The 20,855-nt window shown below is 45.2% G+C and overlaps 1 protein-coding gene across 1 annotated transcript in view; it reads left to right on the plus strand.

Moving 5' to 3' along the window:
• Positions 1–15,955, plus strand: part of PDE6D (phosphodiesterase 6D) — a 39,945-nt gene extending 23,990 nt beyond the window's left edge. Inside the window, exons 2-5 of the mRNA XM_075031561.1 lie at positions 6,993–7,081; positions 11,827–11,952; positions 12,808–12,913; positions 15,329–15,955. Coding sequence (XP_074887662.1) covers positions 6,993–7,081; positions 11,827–11,952; positions 12,808–12,913; positions 15,329–15,410 — 403 coding nt within the window. The 3' untranslated portion in view covers positions 15,411–15,955. The remainder of the gene's footprint in view (positions 1–6,992; positions 7,082–11,826; positions 11,953–12,807; positions 12,914–15,328) is intronic.
• The last annotated feature ends 4,900 nt before the right edge of the window (positions 15,956–20,855 follow it).

The following is a 20,855-nucleotide window of genomic DNA, read 5'->3' on the forward strand; positions in this document are numbered from 1 at the left end:
CTCTTTCCAAAGCCTAGGAGCTCTCCATCTTCATTGTTTTTTTACAGGTACCTGCTTTTGTCAAGCCTATTACAGGTATCACCAATCTTGATTTAATTATTTAGGATTTGGAGAGATTTCACTCTGAATATTTTTGGACAGTAAATTGATAAGAGTGAAATTTAAATGTAAACTAACTGAAAGCAAACTCTGTGCCTTATTCTGCTGCATGACATCACCAGGATGCTATGGCATAGAGAGGTGTGCTAATTGTTCATTTTGATGAAAATACTGAATAGTAACTGTATTATTCAACCTAAATGGTTTGAAAGGCACAGATATTAAACTGGATAGTCTGCATAAAATTTATATTAGCAAATGTTGGACATGGTTTTACTGCACTTCCAAAGCATACAGAGTTAAACGGCTTCTGTATTTCTCTAGTTTGATTAGCATCTCTTTGCAGCTGATCTGACTATGAATTGACCTGTGCTGCATTTTTGTTCTAGACTTCTGCAGTGTGCCTCAACATGAGCCCTGTTAATATATATTCAGGGGTTCAAGCAGGAAATACTTTTGTGGTGGGAACATAGCTCATCTTCAAAACAGTTACCCAAGGTACAGGGAGAACGTGACAAATAGCAATGAATGCTGTAGCTTAACAACAGGACCAACCTTACTGCATAGCAGAAATTATCTGAGGTCTACTTAATACAATACAATATAATGTAGCAATATTAACTTCTGCCCTATTAGCATAATTTTCTATTACAATTAGGGTAAAGTTGACATGGTATTCAGTAATATGTGTGACTGTCTTTCCAAGTGTGGGCCAAGAACAGGTTAATCCAGGGCTGTTTGATGGATGTTAGATAAAAATATGTTGTGGTGATATAAGATCCGTATAGGCAGCATCTGCAAGCAAAGATGTAAGGTGGAAAGTAAAAAGGAAAGTACAAAGTATACCAGTATATGATGTTGTGTTGATTTTTTTGCTATGATGCTATAGCTGTTAAATATATCCCTCTGATTACATAATTTGCTGTGAAATGACTTTGTTGGTTGCTGAGGATTTTTGCTGCATTTTGTCATGTGGTTCACATTAATCTGTGGATCTCCCTGGCTTCTGTCGCACAGCAATTTCTTCTGTGCAGGAGACTTTAAAAGTAGGCTCTTTTACAGTGAGTACAGGAGTGTCAGGAGTGCTTTGAAGGGATAATTGGCTTCCTTCCATTTGAGGATTTAATAGAGCACCTTTCCAGTCCCCAGCACCTCCCATCATTTGGAGAAGCACAGTAACCCATATCTCGTGCATCACTCCAGGAAAGTTGTTTTATAATAGCGGAGTTTTACAAAATACCTGCTCCTGTAAGAGCTGTCAGCACGCTTTCTGACTAATCTGGAACCCAAGAGAGTGTACTGCTGTCTGAAAGCAGGAGAATTTGACAGTCCTATACCCAAAGGCTCCAGTAATGTTTGAGGCATAGCTTCCAGTTTGTGTGTTTGTTTTGGTACTTCTGTTACTAGACAGAATGGATGGACGCTCATTCAGTTCCTTCAGATATGATTTTGCACTGAATTTCACTCTTAGGCTAGGAGGAAAGACTTCTTTTCTCTTAACACACTGTCAACATGTATGCTTGTGGTTTATTAAACACCAAAACCAGCAGCATCTCTCTTGATTGCGAACAGAGTGAACTCAAAGACCTGATTCAGCAGAATGTCTGTGCATATGCTTAAATTTAAGCACACGATTAAGAGTTCTGTGGAAGAGAGATTTGGGAGTTGTAATAAAAAGTGTGATTAGAGATTGAAAAGATTAGAGGATGAATGGCATGAGTGGAGTAGAAGCATAAAGCCATTTGGGTGGTCTACTTTGTAATCCTGTAGTTTGGTAGCTATTTTGCGTAACTTATTTTGGCCCTTACCCCTCAGACTGGATTGAAACAACTGAGATGCAAATATTCTTCTGGGATAATATGTCTGATAAAAAATATAATCCCTAAAGGTTGATCTTTACTTACCCGTAGCATTCTTTAAAGTAACATGCTCACTCATGTCATGAGTGCCTGGTTGTGTCTGCTTTTCACAACAGATGACAGACAATGTAAAATCAGGAGTGGAAGTTGGGCAGTCCAGATCAGAAGCTTTTCTGGGTCTGCTAACAGAGATATAAGTCTGAATTGTTCAGGGCTTTCAACTCCACCTTCTCTACCTTCTCTCTGTCATTTGTCCCATAGGACAATTCTTATTAACACATTAATTGTTGAGATCCTGTTTGCACCTGGCATGTAGTGAACTGTTCTTAATGTTGCATTTCATGTACAAAAAAAAAAAAAAAGATGGCAAAGATGATGAAAGTCCTTCCCTTCCAGGAGTGGTTATGAACATTAGGTTTGCTTTTATTATGAAAGATAAAGAGTGCAGCAGTTCCTAAGGTTTTAGCATGGTGTAGACAGCAAGGGATAAAGTTAAAAATGGACCATTTTAATGGAAGAAATTACACGTACTGTTTGCTGCAGCCTTTGAGATATTCAAGAAGTGCTAAAAATTACAACATACAAATAATAGTCAGGGAGATCAGGGCAAAACTTCTTTAACTCCGTACTACTTTAATGATTAATTTTGTTTGCACTCATTCTCTTCCTTCAAGGTTATTCTTAATTACCACTGTGGTAATACATTGGAATCTTCTGCAATGCTAAAGCACTTAAAGATAAGTTTGTATATTTTGATTTGTTTGAACAAAGTGATCTCTGTGACAGATACAAAAAAGAAAGAATTTCTGTTCTGGGATCAGAGGTATTCAGGACAACAAAACTTGGATTTAGAAATGCACAAACCATTTCCCTTCATCAGGCTAAGCAAAGTAGGTCTGTGAGGAAGCTAATTCATGTCATGTATATAAAGCAAGTCAAATTCCAGCTACTACAAAGCTTTTATGTAAGACTTTACTGACCCAATAGGTGGTAGAATATAAATAGATCAACAGTACACCCTTCCTTCTGCTGTTCTACCTAATCCTTCCTTGCCTTCAGGATTGAAGAGTATTTGATCTATTGAGTCTTAAATCAGACATTGTTTCCTACAAAAAAAAAAACCCAAAACCACACCCCCCCCCCAAATCCAGGAGAAAATTTAATAGTAAAATGGTGTTCTTGTGATTTTAGAATGAGAAGCTGAATTAGGAATATACTATTGTTCTTCCTTTTTTTTCAAATATATTAGCTTCACAAAGCTGTAACTGCCTGGCTCTCTACTTGCTCTCCTTAGTTACCCCTGCCAGGTGGTTTGACATGAGCCTCTTCAAAAAGAGTAATTGTGTTAAACCTATATTAATTTACTTTCTCCTTTTGAATAATACTTAAAATGCCCTCTTCATCCTGCCTGCAGGTCTCCACTGCTGCTCAGAAGATGGAGCACTTTTTATTTTTAGTAACAATATCTCTCATGCTGGGATGGAAGAATCTTAAACCAATTAAACACATTAGAAGATAACAGTGTGTGTAGGTTTGGTTCAAGATCTCCATTTTCTTCACCCTGGGGTATGTTCTAGTACCAGTCTTTCTATCCAAGATGACAGAAATAGTGTGATAAGCTGCTAACTAGGTAACAGTACAGCTGCTGCTTTGTCAGGTATTCCCTTGCCAAGAAATCACTTGTGATGGGTTTTGCCTTTTTCTTTTTTTTTAAATTCCATTACAGTAAAGTTTTATAAATTATCTCAATTTTGACTTAGGAAATTTTTTTCAGATCCCTTTTTGTTTTTAAACATTTATTTTTTTTAAAGAATGCATTTCTTGAACATGAAGTATTTTTTCCAATAGAAGAGGATCATGTGTGTGCACTTTCAAGATTTGGTGATTTGTTCTTCCCTTTTAATAGTGCTTAGTTACTGGGGAAAAAGTTGTGAACTGGCTAGACTATTCTGATCCCTTAAAATATGTCTGGATACACATATTTTAACTCTGCATATACACTCTGAATAGCAGGTTGATTTCATTTTTTTATTTGCAGAAGTTAGAAAAGCATGTCCTGAACCAGCACATAGGCCAGAAAGCCTTTGGCTACACTGATGCTAAACCTTTATTCATTTGACATGGAATTTATGTGGGTTAGCAATGTCCAGATTGTTTAAAGACAAGATATTTCCTAGGAACTGTGGCATGCATTGCTGACCTGCATGCTCTCATCAGCAGAGATACAGTCTTGAGCTTTTTATTTATTCTTCATCTTTCATTTGACAGTCAGAATACAAAGCACGGGGCAGGCTGTCCTGCATGGATTTACTCTTACAGTGGAACATCAATACAGAATAAAGTCTGATAGCACTTTATAGAAGTCTAACACCCCAAATGTTAACATATCTAGCATTGTTCAGCATGGCAATGTAACTTGTATCATCTCTCTTGGACTACATTGAGAGATAAATCCTTATAAGGAGAAGAAACAGAGGTCAGTAGTCTACAGTAGTGTTTTCTCTCACCAGAAATAGTAGGTCACTATCACTCTATAACTACCTATTTCAAGTAAGGATAACAATTAAGCTGTGAGACTACATATACTCTTTGAACGGCACTTCTAATATAATACTTCTGAAAATGGTGAACGTGATTTCAAAGTACTCCAAAAATTGATAAGGGAAGAGGGACAGGAAGGTAAGGTGAGGCAAGGCAAGGCATGGCAAGGAAAAAGGAAGATAGTCCATTAGTTAGAGTACTGGTATAGCACTTGGGAGGCTGTATCAGTTGCTGTGCAGTGCTGGGTTTGCTGTTCTGGTTAGTGTTTCATCTCCAGTTCAGAGGAACTTGTCTACTGCTCAGTTTGGCACTATACAACCTATAGCCAGACCTGTGAGCTCATAACTCCCACTGATATTGATAGTGAACAAATAGCAAGTAAATATTTCTGAAGGGGATAATTTTTTAAAGGTAATACAGGTTTTTGATAATCAAGTGCCCAATTTACTGAATTACTGTACAGCTAATAGTCAAGAGTATTTGCATCACAGGGTGTTGTGAAGATAAATGAATCTGTCAGTGAGATGCTCAGATTGTCTCATTTGTTATTTTTTCCCTCATACATGGCATTTGATAGATTGCACACTGCTCTGTATGCAAATAGCTTCACCTTGGCTAGTTTGTATGTTTGCCTGTGGGAAGAGGTATCAAAAAATGGTGGATTTTTTTGGACATTTTAAATTACGGTTGGGGTGGTTCCATCCTGCAGGTTGTGTTGGCTGGGGACTTGGAGTCTTCCAGCCAGCACCACATGAAGTGCCTAGCCCTGCTGCAGGTTCTTCTTGCCATGCTGCTGCTCATTTTCTCTCTCTGACTTGCCTGCCTACAGTCCCCATCTCCCTTGGTTTGCTAGCTGGGGAGAGATCTCCACTTTCCAGCTTTCTGCCAGGATATGGAGGTGGCATATGGGGACCCTCAAGGATGATGCTTTCCATCTTCTCCCTTTCACTTTTGGCTTAATCCCAAAACAAGTGGTAGATATTATGTGTTTTAGAACAAGTCCAGAAGGATGTGAGCAGGCTGCCCTACACTCCCTCTTCCTGTGCTCCAAGTTGTTGCTAAGTTTTGGAAGCTGTAAGGCCATGTCTGTGTAAACGGACTCTGTGCACACACTCCCACCTTTCTTCTCCCTCTTGCCTTTTCAGTGGGACATGGAAAGTCTGGCCAGCCTTCAGGAAGGGAAAGGCTCCTCACATCTGCGCTGAAGCAGCCATCTTCCCTTCCCTCCTCCACACGTGTAATTTTAAAACAAATGTTACCCTGTAATGCAAAATTTGCTAAAGCATCTGTTTCTTCCCTGGAGCTCTGGAAAAATTTGATCAATGTGACGAGTTTGTGTGTGAGTCTGCCTGGAAACTGTGTATGTTAGAGGATGAGTTCAATATGCATATCTCTGACAGCTCCTATTTATACCTACATCAAGGTCCATATTGTCCCTCTTCTGTTTCTCTACCTCCCCAGTCAGTTCCTTGAGCAGTTTGTCTCCGCCCTTCTCCCAGATAGTTTCCAGTCTCTTGGCTAGGAAGTACTGAGTACGAAGGGTGCACTGCCATAAACCAGCAGAAGGAAACACCTGGAAAGGCACTGGTTTGCATGGCCTTATCTCACACATCCCGCTCTATTCAGGCAGCTTGCCTTTACGCTGGTGACTCCTTGGAGCCACCCTGATGAGCTGTGGAGCAGGAGACTGCTGAGGGCCTCGGGCTTACTGATGGCTGTATCCCTGTTCAAAATGGCATCGAGCAGGTGTGCAGGCTCCTTGTTCTGATGTGTCGATGTCTGAGTTATGCTGTGAGAGACATTTTTCAAAGGTGTACTTAAGATCATTATTAATTGTCCCTTTGAAAATATGCGTATTTCATACTTGCCTATAACTTTAATGGCTAATTCACCTCTCTGGGCTTTGCAAAAGCTGGCACATCCTCACTTGCTGAGAGTGAAAAGAGATGATCTCTCTTTGCTTAGCACTCGGCAGCTGAAGAATTCCTGTGAGTGGCAGTTAGTGGGTCAACAGCAATAGCAGAACCCTTGATATTAATATTTTGTAAACGAGGAAAACAAGCTCAATCAGGTGTTAGTCTTTTTCTAATGTTATATAGCATTTTTTCTAGCATTTTTCAAATGCTGGAGAACAGCAATTGTTTGTGTAGAATTATCTGTTATTGTTAGCAATGTTCTTGCTTCTCTGCAGCACAGTGACATTGCCTTTATCCTTTAGAAGCAATGGAAAATGATAAATGAGGTTAACAAGCTTCAGTCTAAAGTGAAAACTAAATCTGTGACTATACAACTCTTGTTGCATTCATTCTGGTCAAGGGTTGGTTTGTTCATTTATTTTCTGGGAAAAAGCATCCCTTTTCCTTGACCTCCTGAGAACCAGAAAACATGATTGAAACTCAGCTGAAGTAGACTATTTCAGGGCTTAGCAAAGAATGCTAGGCACAGCATTTAGGGATGTAGATAGCTTGTTTTCCTTAATTGCTTCCCGATCAGAAATTGGATGAACCTTCGGGATGCAGAAACAGGGAAAATCCTCTGGCAAGGAACAGAAGATCTGTCTGTACCTGGAGTCGAGCATGAAGGTACTGTGTGGCCTTATTGTGCATTTTGGGGTTGGGTGGTGCTGCATGTCTAGGTCACCAGAGTTGCAAGCATACCCATGCTTTGAAGGACAGATGTCCTAGCTGTGACTTCACACCTTCAGAGGCTTCCACCACAATGACCTGGGGACACGTGGAGAAGGGTGGGAGTGGATCAGTGGCTGGCAAAGGGGACAAGTTAAACAATGCTAAGCAGGGAGCTCAGCTGGGTAAGGAATGAGTGGCCGATCTTTGCTAGGTTGAGTGTTGGTTCCAAAATGAATAGTATAAAAATATATTGACTTTTCTCGGTATAACAACAGGGTTTACTCAAGGTAGAGGTCAAATGGAGAACCAGTGAGTAGAAGCATACACAGTTACCTTGCCTGGCCACAACTGTCCTTATATTCTCCTGCACTAAATTTGACCTCTGCTTTCAAGTGGCATACATGGCACATTTGCTCTGCTCTCCTGTCCCCCTACCATCGATAGGAAGACCTGTTGCCTTTCCACTGCTGTCCTCGCTGAGTAGCAAAGGACTTCACTGTCCCTTGCTCATCCCCATTTGTGACAAAGCACTGTGATAGGTAACGTCCCTTGCCAAGAGCTTTGCTTTGGCTCTGTGAAGAGTCTGACCTCACTGAATTAATTTTGAAGGCTTTTCTACTATGTGAGTATCATAGCTGATCTCCAGTAAATGGAGTGAACTTGATCATTTAATTATGCTGGTGACATTGATGTATTTTTGGTTAAACATCAAGGACTGAGTTCTGCCTGTCACTACTAGGACTTACCTCTCCCATACATTGGAAAATCCATTGTGTCCGAAGGAAGCAACCAGCATATAAAGATCCTTCTCTGCCCATAGAGCGTACGGAAGATCTGTGGCAAAACACTGAGTCCAGTAGTCTTCCAGCAATATACCTGGTTTCAAAGCCAATTTAAGGCACAAGAGAAACAAGTTGCCTTCTCCTCATTTGGCCCCCAGTCAACATTCATCTGCTTTAATGACAAGAGTTCATTAATAGGACCACTAGTAGGTTATCTCAACTTAAGAGGAGCCTGATGCTAGGAATAGAGGATGCAGGTCAGAGTTAGAGGAAAGCAAAGCTGTGACTTGGTGATTACCAAAAGCATTTTCCAAGCTTTGTCTCCTTCAGTCTTGCTAACCTGTACTCCCATTATCATACCAGTGCTAACAGCAAACAGTTCTGCCGATAGACCTTAACAGATATTTACTCGTGCCTATCATACAAGATACCTATATTAAAGAAAAGCATTCCAGCACATTCATATACAACTGTAGGAAAGCAATTGAAATACAACTTTCAAAAGAAATGTGGTAATTCATAGTTTAATACTAAATTTCTTAAACTCCAGGTTAGTGATGTTTTGCTTTCTTGAAATAACTGTGTAAAAGAGGAGACCTAGGAGAAATGAGGAATCAGACTTTAAAAAGCAGAAGAAAATCAGCTAAAAATATTCAGTCTTCCCAGATTTTGTGCTGTTAAAGCTTCTCCTTGGACACATGACTCGTCTTTGAATCCTCTTCACTCTGTCTCAACAGACTGTTGCACTGCTGTGGTTCAATGTAAACTGCAGAAAGGTAGGCTTTGGGGCAAAGAGGACAGCTGGACCTGTGTCTCAGGAGGGTTTGTTGTGTTGCCCCATTTCCATCCTGCCATCTTTCTCGCTTTGGCAAATCATATCACCTCACTGACTGAGATTTTCCTCACATACAGAACAGGAACCCTCACCTCCATCAGAGGAGCTTGGGGAATTAATTAAAACATACTCTGGCATGAGAGTAATGCCCATTGTACAAGGAATTGTTAAGACCTTATCAGGTGTGCAGTTCAGTCATCCATCTAGAAGATGGATGACTGCAAACTGGAACAGGTGCAGAGAAGAGCTATTAGCAGAAGCCACTGAAAATATTACAGGTCGGAGGATGGTCTTCCTTAGGAGAAGAGGAAAAAAGCCATTCTTGTATGGCTTAGCAAGAAAAGAAGGCTGAGGTGGATAGATTATTCTCAATAAATAGGCTAAGAAAGAGGAGAGCTGTCCAACAAAGGATAACCTGACTCTGTATTAAAAAAAGATGTGGGGAAATGCGGTTCTGGTACAGTCCTGCAACAGAAACAGTGGGGGCAAACAGGCAGAATAATTGTTTTGAAATGAAGGCCATGTGTGTCTCAAAGTCATTATATAGTACTTGTGTGTGTGTGTGTTCTGTGGCCATTCAGGGCAAATCACAGTCTAGACATAGCAAACAAAGAATCAAATATATAGGAGAGTGAATAAAACATATTTTCTTTAAACAGGACTTCTATGTGATTTAAGTACCGGTTTCTTTAAAAAATGAACTCTTATGTTTCAAATCATGATACTGCATCACTACCTAAACTTACCATTACCACTTAGGTTAAATAAAAATATTAATGTGGTATTGGATTGCTGCTGAAGTCTTAACATTAAACTGCTAAAAGTAGTGAAGATCACTGCCTGCGCACCTGAAACTGGAATTAACCATCTAAACCAGCTTTTGACAGCTGGAGCTTTTCCATGTAACCAGTCAGCTCAATTCAGTAACTGCATTCAAAACTGGGAGGCAATCTGGGAGATGCAAATCCGTAAAGTTTGGTTTCTTCCAATATACAAGCAAATCTTGGAGTAAGCTGCTAAGGTCTAGCACTTGTAGAATCCCCAGTGTTGTTTCCAGTCACCACAGCCAGTTTTCATTCAAGAAATACAAATAATCCTTTCATTAGCTAAGAAAAGATGTCGTTTGAAATATAAAATAAGTTTGGCTAAGATGACTTGCTTTCTTACATGTTGCAAATATTTAAGGTAATTTTCTTAAACTATATGAAAACATAATGATACAGATATTTTAATTGAATTTCAGTTTCTAACTAAATGCAATTGGACCCAAAATTACTTGCTTAGTAAATAAGAAATGTGTCATTCATCACTTTCTAATCTAATCAGAATTAAGTATCTGACTAAATGTATGTTAGCTATATAAATGCTTAAATAAATGTGCAGGTATAGTATATCCTCAAGTTAACAAAAAGCAGTAGTAAATTTAGGATAAAGTCTATGCTTACCTGCATTTCAGTATGTTTTAAAATGGACCTAACTGACGGGAGTCAACCTTCTTTCTCTTCTATCTTTTTAATGGAAAAAAAGAGGTATAAAATTAAAATGAGTTTAAAATAAATAATTTCAATTAAAATTTTCTGCTTGATGATATCAATTAAAATCTCTTAGATCAGGGGTTTAAAGACTACACAGTCCTACTTTTATTAAAAGTAACCTTTTATTTTGTAGTTTTGTAATATTAAAGCAAACATTCTCGGCAGTCTGTCTTGGGGATGAAAGAAAGGTAATTACTAAATTGCAGAATAGTTTTAACAAGTCATTTTACACTTAACTGCAAAGGGATGTTTATTCACAACAGGCTGTAGTCTGTACTTGTGAGGGCAGTAAAGGATGGTGCCATGCAGATTTCTAGCTGAGAAAACCCTCAAACCTAAAAATAATTAGAGAGCTTTTACATTTAAAACTCTTCCCTTACACTTTTAACTTTCTTTTTTTAAACAAACTGTGGCTGTGTACTTCTCCATGGGATAGGATGGTAGCTTACATTCTCTAACCCTCCAGCTCTCTAGATTGATTTCATTTCAAAGTCCTACTCCATTAAACTGTTCTACATTAGATGGATTTGCCTGGGGTTTGGTAGACTCTTCCTTTTATTAAATAGTAGCCTGCTGTCTGCTCATGGATGTTTTGATAACGCTTCCCATTTAGGAACAGTTTGGCTCCTAAAGCACATGCCAGCTGTATTCCCTCCCCTCTTTATTTCTAATAAATTTACATGAAACATTTTCTAAAATGCAGGAAGGATTATGTACAATCATACCACCAAAGTATGACGGGCTTGGGAGATTTTTAGTAAATTGACTCCCCTCCTCATTCTCCTGATTAGGACTTTTCAGCATGTTAATCAGTGTTGCCAAACTGTCCCTTCTCTTACTCCTCCACCTCTAAAAAAAGCCTTATGAAATATCTACCAGGTACAGTTTGCCACTTGCTGTTGGTGTCTCACCCATTGCAAGAGCCCAGAAACTCTGGATTGCCAAATTACTCTCTCTCTTAAACTCTCCAGTTTGATACTGACTTTACTGCCTGTGTGGGTCTCAATGTTTAGGGAACAGACATTTTGTATACTTTTACAGGATGACTTCCCAGAGCTATGCGAGATGGCTGAAACAGTGCTGCTGGGCTGAGAAATAGTCGTTTGTGGTTTGCTGGGGATGCACAGTCTGAAATGGAAGGAGAAGTGAGAAGAGCTAACACACTTGGTGTACTAAGCAGCCCTTCAGCTGCTTGTGATCTTCAGCACACTTCCTAAAGTAAAAATTTAAGTTGTGCCTCGTATTTCAACATGAATAATTGTGGGGTTTAGTAATAAACAGTTAAGAACCAGGAGTCTGAGAGATCAGTATTGTATCCCTGTTTCTGTCACAAGTTTCATTCCTGGCTCTGGGCAAGATACTTAACCTATTTGCATTTTGGATTTCACTCCTGCAAATGTAAAAACAAAGTCCTTTGTGTTTGCATTTCTCCTGCTATTATGCTCTTGTACTAGCACTAATCATTATTTGAAGTATATTATAATAGCACCTGAAGCAGCTGGGTTTGTTTTATTGTGTCCAAATAATGCTTCTTTATCTGTTTCACAGCTCGAGTTCCTAAAAAAATCCTGAAATGCAAAGCAGTGTCTCGGGAATTAAACTTTTCCTCAGCAGAACAAATGGAAAAATTCCGACTGGAACAGAAAGTTTATTTCAAAGGGCAGTGTCTAGAAGGTATGCATCTGCTCTGTGTGCAGTCCTGCTGCAGTGCAGGGAGTGACCCCCAGTGCTGCAGGGATTAGGGAAACTAAAATGGGTTGAATGTGGTGATTTTAATTTTTCAGAGTAGCAGTGAAGCAGTCATCCTGTCAGGACTAATGGGCCACAGTATTAGGGATAGCATTTCATAAGTGTATTAACACTTTGTTATGTAAGCAAAAAAATCTGGGTAATCATGCTTCAGGGCATAAATCCACCGCAGGCTGCCTGAGGCAAGGAAACAGGTTATTTTAGAGTCACCCATTATGAGGATTCATGCACCTTCCTCAGAAGCACCTAGAGCTGGCCACTGCCAGACTGGAGGCTGGACTAAAGGAGCCTCTGGTTTACCTTGGTTACAGCAGTGCCACTGAGTATTGTCCGTGTGACTCCATAGCTGCACATATGACCTCCCTCACTGCAGTATTACTCGTAATCTGGAGCAGAGGAGGGGCAGATAAAACATTGAGCTCCTTGTCTTTTGGGCAACCAGTTGTACACTTCATCTCAACTGGATCTGGGGGATGTCTGCAAGAAGGGGAGTGTGGTTTCCCTGTTCCCAGTTAGGTGTGATGAAATTTTCCACTGAATGCTAAGGAAGTGGTGTGACTATCATTACCATCAGCTATTTTAGAAAGGGAGTATCTGCTTTAAGAGGAGGGCAGGGTTCAGTGCAATCTAAGCTGTACAAAGTAATTTCAATGTAAAACACATTGGCAGCATGGCAGGACAGTTTAGGGAGTTCCCCAGCCTGTCAGGTAAAAAGCAAAAGGACCATTTGTGGATTTTATCTTCTTTCAAATGCCTCTGGATCTTCTTTTTACTTTGCAGAATGGTTCTTTGAATTCGGTTTTGTGATTCCTAACTCCACAAACACTTGGCAGTCCTTGATAGAGGCAGCACCTGAATCACAGATGATGCCAGCTAACGTTTTAACGTGAGTGCCTTGGGCTTACAGAATCTGAGAGCAGGCAAAGAAAAAGCAGTGTGTGGCATTTTCTTGGGGGCCACAGTGGGAATGAAGAGAGGGACCTGCTACCAACTCTGAATCACGCTCACTACTGTTAGCTGTTGAGAGATAAAAGGGGCTAAACCAACCTCATTACCTTCTTTCCCATAGGTCCAATTTGCATTAATATAGCAATAAAAGTTTGGAGAAAGTGGAACTGATCCTTTATTAGAGTTGCGTAATTATTTTTGAAAGGTGAACAGTGAAAGGATTTCAAAATGCTTTCCAGCTTCATAGCCAGGAAAAAAAAGGAAAAAAAAGAGATGTTTAGGGCATTTTCAAATCCAGCTATTGATCACTGACTTTTGACCAAGGTGGTTGTTTTTCATGCAATATATCACCCATAAGAGCTGTTCTGGCATTTGTTTCATCTCTGTACCATTTTGCTAAGCTTTGCATCTTTTACATTGGCTTATAAACTATGCATTTAGTCACACAGAATTGTATCTGGGGATAAAATATCCTTAACAGGTAGGAAACAGTCATCTGTAGTGGGATTCACACACCTTCCTCAGAAATATCTAGTCCTGGCCACTGTTGGCACATTGACTTCTGAGCAGATCAGTGATTTCTAGGACTTGTGCTGGAATAATGCATGCTGGGCATTGCTCCAAGTGTGGACAGCAAGGCACAAGCTTTGGTGGGATGACAGAAAAGGCTCCTTGAGGGAGGCCCTGGGAAGCTGTAATCACTGACAAAAAGCCACCCTCCCTGCAGTGCTAGATGGGTGCTGGCAAGCACATGAGGAGCACGTTGCCAGCAGAGACAGAAGGGTATGGGGACCCTCCTGCCAACAAGAGGCAGACAGGGAGCAGCCAGTCTCACCGCAAGGTCACTGTGTCCTCTGGAAGACCTCCCTCTCCAGTGTTTTCCCTCTTGTTCCCTGTCTGGACGAAAGCCAGTCGCATAGAGAAGGCACTGGGATGGGAACTACCGTCACTGATTTCTATTCACAGCACATTTCAGAGAGAGCAGACTCAGAAGAGAGCATCAGTGTTCAAATAGTGCTCCCTGACACAATCTGCTCAGAACTTTGTAAGTACTACACATGTCCTCGGCTCCCAGAGCTGGTGGCTTTCAGTCAGTACAGGAGGAGCCAGATTTGGGAATCAAAGAAAGAAATAAAGACACCTGACAAGCTGGTTTTGACCATCTTGGAAAATCAAGGCATTTTCAGGACTGGGAGTTGTGAGAGTCCAGTTCTCAAGTGACCTTGAGGATTTTCTAGTGTTCCATTCTTTCCCTGGAGTCTGTCCACTTGTCAAGGGCAGCCCAGATCTCTCTCCTATTCATGGAGGTGTCCTAAAGTCATTCTTGAGACTTTTCAGTAGAATCACCAGCTCAAAGAAATCCAAAAGTTTTTTGTGGCCCAAAGAAATCAGCTTTTTTCAGCTGCCAAGACTTGGAGAGCCCCTCACTTTCTGATATTCCCAAAGACCTCGTGTTTGTCTTGGTGTTTCCATGGCAGGAGAGAATGGAGATGTGGTATTTGGTGCTAACCAAGGCACTCTGAGCAAAGGATTCCCAGGATGACTGAATATCAGACTGAGAACATTTCCCGACATTTGACTTCAAGCATTGGCCATGCCACATCAAAAACTTTACACTCTTGCCAGGTTCAGCTTTGCCAGTGTTACAGATACCAAGAGCCACAGTGGAAACGGAACAGCTGCTTTGATTTTCAAGAGCCAGGTTATTTAGACATGGTCAGATCACACTGCTCCGGTCTCCAGGTGTTGTAATGGCCCCAAAATTCTTACTTTCATCTACCAAAATCTCAAAGTCGGCAACTTAAATCATCAGAGCTTTTGTCACACCCAAATCTATGTATCCATTGCAGTTTGTACAAAATATGCTTGTTTGTTTGCATTTAAGCACTTCTTGAGGGAAGTGACATGTTAAGTTGGTTGAAGTAGCTTGCTCAGCACTAGAGGACAGAGATGGGGAATAAAAAAAGAATTCCCATCAGTTTTCACAATTCACTGCAAGAGAGAGGGGCCTGAAGGTGCTGGGACTGCTAGTTTAATTTTAGCCACAGAATTGAGCAGAAGTTGCTGTTCATGAGCACTCTCTGCAGCCTGTGTGGTACTGTGCCCAGAAAGGGGGCAACAAGGGAGGGGTGGGGGGAACTGCTCCATGTAGGAATGCAGTGGAGAGATCCTTCAGCCCTGATGGCTCCCGGATCAGGACACAGTGCTCAGTGCATGCAGCTCCAAACCAAAGCTCGTGTTGCATGGGGTAAGGTGTCAGCCCAGGCTTGTGAGAGCATTGAGAGGACCAGTTGTTTTCTACTGTTCATGAACTCTTCTAATATCTCTTTTTTCTCCTCTTTTCCTTCCACAGTGGTAATGTTATTATAGAAACCAAATTCTATGATGACGATCTTCTCGTAAGCACTTCCAGAGTGAGACTTTTCTACGTTTGAGATGGGGCTTTTTGGAGCTGTTTTAGTTTTCCTCCATGCAGTTCTTGGTGCAGAACCCCCCGACTATCCAGTGGAAGACACTACTCCTGTAGGCGGTGACCCTGGGGACCAGCTCAACGTGGGTTGTGACCTTTGCCCATCAGTTATTTTGCTTTCTCCTCTGACAAGACCAGACCAAACCCTCAGAGACAGGACCATCTGCTCAGCGATGCACTGGGGAATAGAGGCTGTCCCTGAACATGGGCAAACGATGGTCAGGCAGAACCAATACTGTAAATTATATTAGTCTCATCCTTTGTACTTCTCTGGATCCTGGTGTAATCTCCCTTTTCCACTCACACCAAACTCTCAATGCGTTTCATTTTGGGGGGATTAAGTTAACCTTTTCATTTTTCTCATGTTGTAGGTTTTTATCCTTTCACTGGATTTCTGTGTAACTGGTCCACACATCCTCTTACCCTGAACTTGTAAAATAGACTGTGATATCACCTAATGTAATTAAAACAAATTTCTCAATTAAAACATTCCTACCGTCCAAAGAAGGGAAGAAATGTTAGTTCTGTGCGTTTTCCTTTCTGTTATAAAAATGCCTCATAGCAGGCACAAACTCCTATCACTCAAGCCAGCAGCAGAACAGGGCTGTCCACAGCCCTGCTTCTTCTACAGCCCCCATATCCTTGTTAAATTTCTCTTCCTCCAGATGACCACGTAGGAAAGGTTTCCTGACTGCTCTGATCAAGGTTTCTTCTTCGCCTCATTTCTGTCCGTTAATCCCTTGGGGCAGTTTGTCCTGTTTGCCCAGTGACTGGTTTCTTGAGCAGGACTGCACACTGTTCTGCTTTTCTAAGTTCCTGGGGACACTCGAACCCCTCCGGAAAACCTGTGTTCCCCTGAGCCCACCAGTATCAGTCCTGTGCTGGGCGGAGCTCCCTGAAGCACAGCTGTGGCTGCAGTTGCTGCTACCAACAATCCCCAAGCGTGCGTGGTTTTAATGACACACAGCAGCAATTTTGCTATGACAGGCTTCTCAAGCCCCACCGCTACTGTTTCCCCTTGTCCTTTTTAATTAGCTCTAGCAAGTGCAAATCTTGGGAAAGGGGCATGTCCAGTTTCTGCTCTTAAACATCATGGGCAGCTTTATGATCGCTCAACACCTTTGTCAGCCTGTCCTGTGGCTGGCTTTGAGATTCTCGGGAGAGTGACAGGGAAACGAAATGCATCATTTCAGATCCTGGATTGAGCCACTGGGTGTATGTGGGAGGGATACAGCATAATTATTTTTTAGGTGAATTGAAGTTTGACCATTAATCCCCATGGGAAGAGCATTAGCCATTGTAGCAGCTTTCTCACGAGACCTCACTGATGGATTTCAGCCTGCTGGACCCACAGGGCAGAGTCTTCTCAGCAACGTGACCCATCCTAGGCCAGCCTTTATACCAAGGGATCCACCAAAACCACCTTCTGCACCCAGCACGAATGACACCCAGTGATGGTGATCTCCATCAAAGAGGAGAGACAAAAGCTATCCAAAAAGGAAAAATATAAAAGGCCGAGGGTCTTGAGAGCAGGTACCTCTATGTTCTAGGACAGATGCTCTGCTAGACGCACACAGGAGGTGTCTAGCAGAGACGGGCAGAAGACGGCTCCTCTTGCCAAGCGGAGCTACAACCAAGTGCTGGGGAATGCTCCCAGCGGGACTCAACCTAACCTGCATGCCTTTTCTTCTAATGGCAAACTTTGAATTCTCGCACCCACTTAACCTTATCGGCGAGGATGGCGCCCGGGGGGGTGCCCTCCCCGCAGAGCCGCACACGCTGAAGGTCTCCATGGGGGTTTAGGCGGCCACCGACACGCGTGGCTGCGGCTCCGCGGGGTGAGCTGCCCTGGGTAAGGGCCCTGGAGGGACGCGGATCCTGAGGCGGCTCGGGGGGAAATCCGGAGCCCCTTTCCTCCCCGTCCGCCCGGCCCGGGCTGTCCCCAGTTCGCCCAGTTCACCCAGTTGGAGCTGGCCGGTCCCGCGGCGGCGGCTCTGCGGCGGGTCATTGCCGCCCTCAAGTGGCACCGTGGGAAATAGCTGGCAGCTCACCCGCTCCTGTCCCTTCACCAGGCCTCTCCCAGTGCCCCCCCCCGGCCTCTCCCAGTGCCCCCCCCAGCCTCTCCCAGTCCCCCCCAGCATCCCTTAAAGAACGGATGGAGCAAACGCCGGAGCCCGGTGAGAGCAGGGGGCCAGATCCAGCCCGCAGAAAGGCCCCGGTAGGGCAGCGTGGTCTGGCTAGACACCACCCAAAATCCAGGCAAAGGGCCCCCAGGGGCTCAGAGCAGGAGCCCGTGCTTGGTCCAGGCAGCTGCGGGCCCCCTCCCCGTGGGGCTGACAGGGATTTGGGACCCCTGGGAGAAGAGGCAGGAGACGCTGCCAAGGCGCTGCCCTCGCCCTGTCCCATCCCCAGGGCCCGAGCATGGCATGGGCAGCTCTCAGCTCCCTTGCATGGGGTCACCGGCACTGGGGCAGCAAAGGGAAAAGCGGGGCTGGAAAGGGCGAGAGCGGAGCAGGAGGTCCGGGATGTGTGTCACCACCGCCACCACCCATCCATGTGCCCAGGGTGGTTCTGGCCACGGCCCGAGGGCAGCCCCATGCCACCCTCTGTGCAAAGGCAGGTGGGGGGAGGAGAAGTGGGAGTGGGGAGCAACAGAGCAATCCCCCCTTTTATTTACCAAAAAAGTTCCCACCTGGAAACTCCCAGCCTTGGTAGGCATCTCTGGGGCAGGGAAAAGTCCCCCAGCCTGGTCCACATGCCAGGTTCTGCATGAGGGGAGGGCCCCATGGTGGCGAGAGGGGCATTTGGGGGGGGTAGGACCTGGCTGGGCCAGACAAGAAGCTTCTCACCACACAGGGCCCTTCCCAGAGCCCAACTGCTTGCAAAAACCTTGGCTCACCTGGAGCTGCTGCCTCCCCATGCTTGCTGGAGCTGTTGGCATCTGACTAGCCAAGCGGTGCTTGGGAGAGGGAACCGGCCAGATTCAGCAGCAGCAGCCACCACGGGTGAATCCCAGCCAACAGCCACGGCTTTCCCCAGCTCATTGTTCACAGCCATGGTGTTTTGGCCTCGGCAGCTCCTGTGGCAGGCACGAGTGCCTTCCAGCTGCCAGCACGCAGAGGGCATTTGTTTCTGCAAGAGCCTCGGGGCAGGGATCGTGCTCGGGAGGCTGCTCCCCGCCAGCCAGCCAGCTGCCACATGGGGTTCACCCCCCCCACGTTGAGAGGGCTGCGAGCCACCCCAGCAGCCTGCAGAAACCTGGCAGCAAGGGCAGGGCAGCCCTGCAGAGCCCAGACATGCAGTCGGAGGCCACAGAGGCGCATCGGGAAGCAGAAGGAGGGAGGGAGAAGCAGGTGAGAGCCAGGGCTGTGCACAGCCTGGGAGGCTGCCATGGAGACATTTGGGGTGAAGCCTGTAAAAAGCAAGCTTAACCCTCACTGCCCTTCAGCCATGTCTTCACTTGGGAGCCCTCCAAGCTGGGGTCTTGCACAGCCACTGGGTAAAAGCGGCAAGGCAGCACAGGAGGAGGGCGATACGGAAGACGCTTTTGGCTTTAGGGGAGCTCTCTGCATGGTTTTGGGGTCCACCACGCCACAGAGGTTTCCCTGAAGCACAGGCATCGCTTATGGCAACGAAAACCACCCATCACTGGGATGCAGGGCTGGCTGCGAAGCAGGACCCTGATGCTGGGTGCATTGGGCTCTTGCCTGCATGCTGCGATGGGGGAACAGGGCCAGCTTCTCTCCACCATACCGCAAGCACTGGGCTCTCACACCCTCGCTGCTGCCCATCGCCAGCGCTCCATCAAGGTGTTACTTACCCCGGCTGACACCCAGGCACCTTCCCTGGCTGCCGCAGGGGCTCTCAGCTGCCTGACCGCCTGGCAAAGCCGACCGTGGCTCCTGCTGGCGCGCTGCCCCAGATCTGCCCTGCCCAATAACGCTCAGGCAGGGAAGCAGAGCCGTCCTAATGCGGTTAATTAGCTGATTCACGAAGGTTACTGGCGAACAAAAGGCGCACAAACAGCCCAGGGCCACGTTATGTTCGGTGCCTGCTTCGCTACTCTTACCTTCCCGTGGGTGCAGGCGGCACGGGCAGGCAGCGCGTGTCAGCAGGCAGCGTGTGGCAGGCAGCAGGCAGGCAGCCTGTGGGGTCAGCGCCTTCTCATCCCACTTCACCCAGCTCCATCCTCCCCCAGCAGCACTGGGAGGGGGACAGGAGGGCTGGGAAGGTTCAGGTCCCTCTGTCCCTTTTAGGGGGCACCAATCCCACTCCTAGGTTGCAGGGACAGTGCAGGCAGAATCCCAACCAGGCATCGGAATGCTTGGACACAGGGACTTCGGGGCTGCCAGGTGACTTGGGGATGGCCCCATCCATCCCCAAAGACAGGTGGGCAGCCAGGGCAGAGGCAGGACCCAAAGGGTCCCTTTTCAGTCCAAGGTGCCCAACCGCTCCTGCCCTAGTGAGCCTCCGGGCAGCAGCCCCTCGGTGCCGTGGGACCTGGGTGCAATCTCTGTTGGGGCTCAGCACCCACCTCACCCCCCTGCATGCCTGACATCCATGTCTATAGCAGCGCTCCCCACCAGCATGGCCCACCGCGGGAGGGGAACAGGGCCAGCCATTGCCACAGCCCCTCTTGCAGAGCATCCCATTATGGCATCCAGTTCCATGCCAAAATCCTGTCTGCTTCCCCAATGCTCCAGGTCCAGGCAGGGTAGGGAGCGTGGCAGGCACCCAGAAGGGATGATGAGCTGAGAGGGGACAAGCTGTGGACATGTAGAAAGGGGAGGAGAGGACAGCAGGATGGTGCTGCAGAAAGCTCTCCTAGTGTCCCAAAATCCATACTGGAAAAGGCTGGCATTGCCCCAGGTGTGCAAAAGGGGAACAGTGACAAGTTGTGGGAAGGGACCACACTCACACCAGCTATGGACATGAAGAAACCCCCAGGGACGCAGGAGGAAGCCACAAGAGTGATGTGAAGACCCTGATGGCGAGGGACTTACAGAACTGGGGTCACCTGGCTGATAGAGAAGCACAAGTCGCCAGAGGAGAGGGCAGAGGCCCAATTTCCACGGGAGAAGGTGGCAAAACCAGCAGCTGAGGCCAGATACATTTGGCTTAGGAACTGGGAAAGTCTACACCCCTCGATGCTTCCCAGGATCCTTGCAGGAAATTCCCTGGCACAGAGCAGGGGCACAGGGAGGGGGGATAGCTCTGGCTGCTCCAGGCCAGCAGACACGCTGTGCTGCTTGTTCATCCCCACCACCAGCAGCCTGTTTGGGTTTCCTGACAGGTTGGCCTTGGCAGCAAGACCTGCGGACACTGGACAGCCATGGCCTGTCCGCTCTCGGGGGGAGCGTTGGGGTGCTGGGCTTCCCCATCCCACAGCACTAGATGGTGCTGCAATACA

This window comes from Buteo buteo, chromosome 7, assembly GCF_964188355.1.
Source record: "Buteo buteo chromosome 7, bButBut1.hap1.1, whole genome shotgun sequence".
NCBI classification, from domain to species: Eukaryota; Metazoa; Chordata; class Aves; order Accipitriformes; family Accipitridae; genus Buteo; species Buteo buteo.